Source organism: Mandrillus leucophaeus, unplaced genomic scaffold (genome assembly GCF_000951045.1).
Source record: "Mandrillus leucophaeus isolate KB7577 unplaced genomic scaffold, Mleu.le_1.0 Scaffold72, whole genome shotgun sequence".
Lineage (NCBI taxonomy): Eukaryota > Metazoa > Chordata > Mammalia > Primates > Cercopithecidae > Mandrillus > Mandrillus leucophaeus.
Window position 1 is genome coordinate 3,945,369 of NW_012107808.1, and position 3,148 is coordinate 3,948,516.

The 3,148-nt window shown below is 44.3% G+C and overlaps 1 protein-coding gene across 2 annotated transcripts in view; it reads right to left on the bottom strand.

Annotated features, from left to right (window-relative positions):
- Positions 1–3,148, bottom strand: part of GRHL1 (grainyhead-like 1 (Drosophila)) — a 53,552-nt gene that overhangs the window by 6,731 nt on the left and 43,673 nt on the right. For both annotated transcript variants that reach the window (XM_011965304.1, XM_011965305.1), the window contains 2 exons: positions 2,907–3,046; positions 1,796–1,833 (listed from right to left, as the gene is read on the bottom strand). In XM_011965304.1, the coding sequence (XP_011820694.1) occupies positions 1,796–1,833; positions 2,907–3,046 (178 nt within the window). The remainder of the gene's footprint in view (positions 1–1,795; positions 1,834–2,906; positions 3,047–3,148) is intronic.

A 3,148-nucleotide genomic window follows, 5' to 3' on the forward strand; every position in this document is an offset into this window, starting at 1 on the left:
CAGGGGAAGGAGAGGCTGGTGCGATCCGGGCACAGGACTCCACACATTTAAAATACGGTGGTGTCATGAAACCAGGGGAAGGAGAGGCTGGTGCAATCCGGGCACAGGGTTCCACGGGTTTAAAATACGGTGGTGTCATGGAAGCCAGAAGGGGAGAACAGACCAAGGAGAGTCTGAGGAGAGAAAAGCTCAGATCGAGCGCCTGACTACCAGGGGCACCTGGCATGGAGGGTCCAGCAGGCGCTGTCATGGCGAGCAAGAGAAGAGGTAAATAACTGAAAGTGAAGGGAGGGAGTGCTGGATTTGGAGCAGAATGGCCACTTCGGGAGCTGGGGCTAAGCCTCCGAGACTCTGCCATCTCCGTTCCTAGCACACAGCAGCCATCTAGTGAAGGTGCCTGCAGGACTCAAGCCTGAAACACTAAGAATCAAAGGGGCAGTGCAGGACTCGCCTTCAGAGAGAGGCACGGTGGGTAACGTGTGGGGCATGAATGTCCCCAGTATGACGGTTTAACACCTGGGAATGAATGGAACATGAGGGAAGAAGGATGCTGAGGAATGAACTTCCCATGGAAACCTTGGCTCTTTCCATCAGGATGCACCTTTCTGAGGGTAGATAACAGAAAGAGGGAGGCTGAGGCGGGAGGATTGCCTGAGACCAGAATTTCTACAATAATAATAATAATAATAATAACAACAACAACAACAACAACAACAACAATAATTAGATGGGTGTGGTCGCATGTGCATGTAGTCCCGCCTACTCGGGAGGCTGAGGCAGGAGGATCACTTGAGCCCAGGAGCTCAAGGCTGCAGTGAGCTGTGATTGCACCCCTGCAATCCTACATAGGCCTCAGAGCAAGACCCTGTCTCTAAAAGTAAAATGAAATAAAAACAAAAAGAATCTTTGCCTTGTTGAAAAAGTCCCAGAGCCATCAAGAAGGTTCTGATGGCCCAAAGAGGGATAGTGTCAGCCCCCTCCACTAGGCAGAGTGTCTGAGTAGGGGGCTGCCCGGCACAGGAAGGCAGAGCCCAATTCTGGGACAACCTGCGCATCAAAGTAAATGACTAATGAATCACAACTTATTGAATAAAACAGGAAACTATGAGTTCATACTGATAACCATAAATGAACGAGTAAACTGAAAGTTGGATGGGGAATGAGATATTTACAAAGCTACAATGCACCTCCCCAGGCAACACTTATTATCAAAGGAGCCATTCTGCAGTGGAGAAGCTGGCAGATACCACCTTAATGAAGTGACCAAAGAACACCATTAGTAACAGATAAACTGACATCAAGCGGCATCTGCTAGGATGCACGGAGAACCCAGTCTCGCCTCTGTGACATCCCTGCCAGGCCTGGAATCTAACTATGAGAAAACAGCAGACACAGGCAAACTGAGAAGAGTCTACAAAACAGCTAGTTGTAATCTTCAAAAATATTTGGTCAGAAAAGTTAAGGAGTGTTTAGTTCTAGACTGTAGAAGATTAACAAACATGACAACTAACTACAACATGTGATCCTGAACTGGATCCTTTTTTGTTATAAAGGACATTATTGGTGCAAATGTGGCAATGTGAATACTCTGGTCTTGACTGTGACACAGCAGGATGTCCTTGTTGCTAGGATATTAGGATATATACCCCACGATATTCAGGAGTGATGGGCCATCAGGTTGGCAACTTACCCTCAATGGCTCAGGGAAAAATGAGTTCTTTGTACTCTACTTGCAGTTTTTCTACAAGTTTGATATTTTTTCCATTATTAAAACAAAACAAAACATAAATCTTACCCTTCACTCTCCAATTCTTCGGAGGCAATGGGAAGGACCTAAGACCAAAGAAATAGATTGCTTTTCAAATGTATGCTCAAAATGTTTGACCATAAATGAATTATTACTAAAATGGAAATAATTTTGAATTTGATCAATCTAATATAAAATTCTTAAACCTTATTTTTCAATAACCAGATTCTTATAGATGTCTTGAACTCCCCTAACTCAGTGGTTGTGCCAAATCTGGTCTAAAGCCAGTTTATGTAAATAGAGTCTTTACTGAAACAAAGCCATGCTCATTTATTCACATGCTGCTTATGGCCACGTGTACACTAGCGCGGCAGAGCTGAGCAGCACAGTGGAGACCGCGGGGTCCCAAAAGCCGAAAACCTTTACTGCCTAGCCCTTCACAAAAACAGTCTGCGAACCCCTGCTCACCTCCAGCTTCCCATTAGAAACTAAACGTACTGGCCACGGCTCCAAGAACTCTGACAAATCTTTAGTCCTTACGAATCTGTCCACAAAGTGCATGAAAGACTGTCTTTTTGATATTTATTTGCACTCAGCATAAAACCATGCTTCATTCTACTGAAGCTCCTATCTCTTGTAAGCCTTTGCCACAAAACAGGGAGTGACTATTTTTTAAAATTTAGCTTTAAATTTTAAAGCTAAGACATGCCAAGACATGGCCATTGGTAACTACATGTGGCAAGGACGGCTCAGTAACTGGAACCGTAAGAAAAGCCTTCGGATGTTCTTATGTTATGAGAGCTCCTTAACCTAGGTATTCCCCCAAGTTAAATCCAAAAAGAACACAGGCTCAAACTCCAAATTATGTGACTATTCTAGAATCTTTTAAATGAGTTAGGATATGTAGGTATGAAGAATGAACGAATGAATGAATACGAACAGAATAAAGTTGACAGGCTGCACTGCACCTTCCAATCAATGATGCTTACTATTTTTATTGCACGGGCATCATGTCACCCCAGCAGAATATGCCAAAGAGCTGACTAACTGGTCAAACCTCACTCAATTTTGGCTTCTATTTCCCATGAATAATGCCAAAGAATTTCCTTTTGCCATGCCTTCCTTCCTGGTAGCCTCCCCTGGGATCCTGGTTACCTACATGAGTGCCCCGCTGCAAGTTGGCAAAGTGCACATCAGGAATGAAGAGGACAGGCTGAGTATCGAGATCAATGAAGGGTTTGAAAACCGTGATATCCAGTCGCTTGTGAGAGGGAAGCAGTGGTACTTTAACATCAGAAACTGAAAAAAAAAAATTAACAAAGAGGAAGCCAAGGTCAAAGGATTACATACAGACTGGATGCAGGCCACAGAGCCCTCGCCTCTGTGTAAGACACTCCAAGT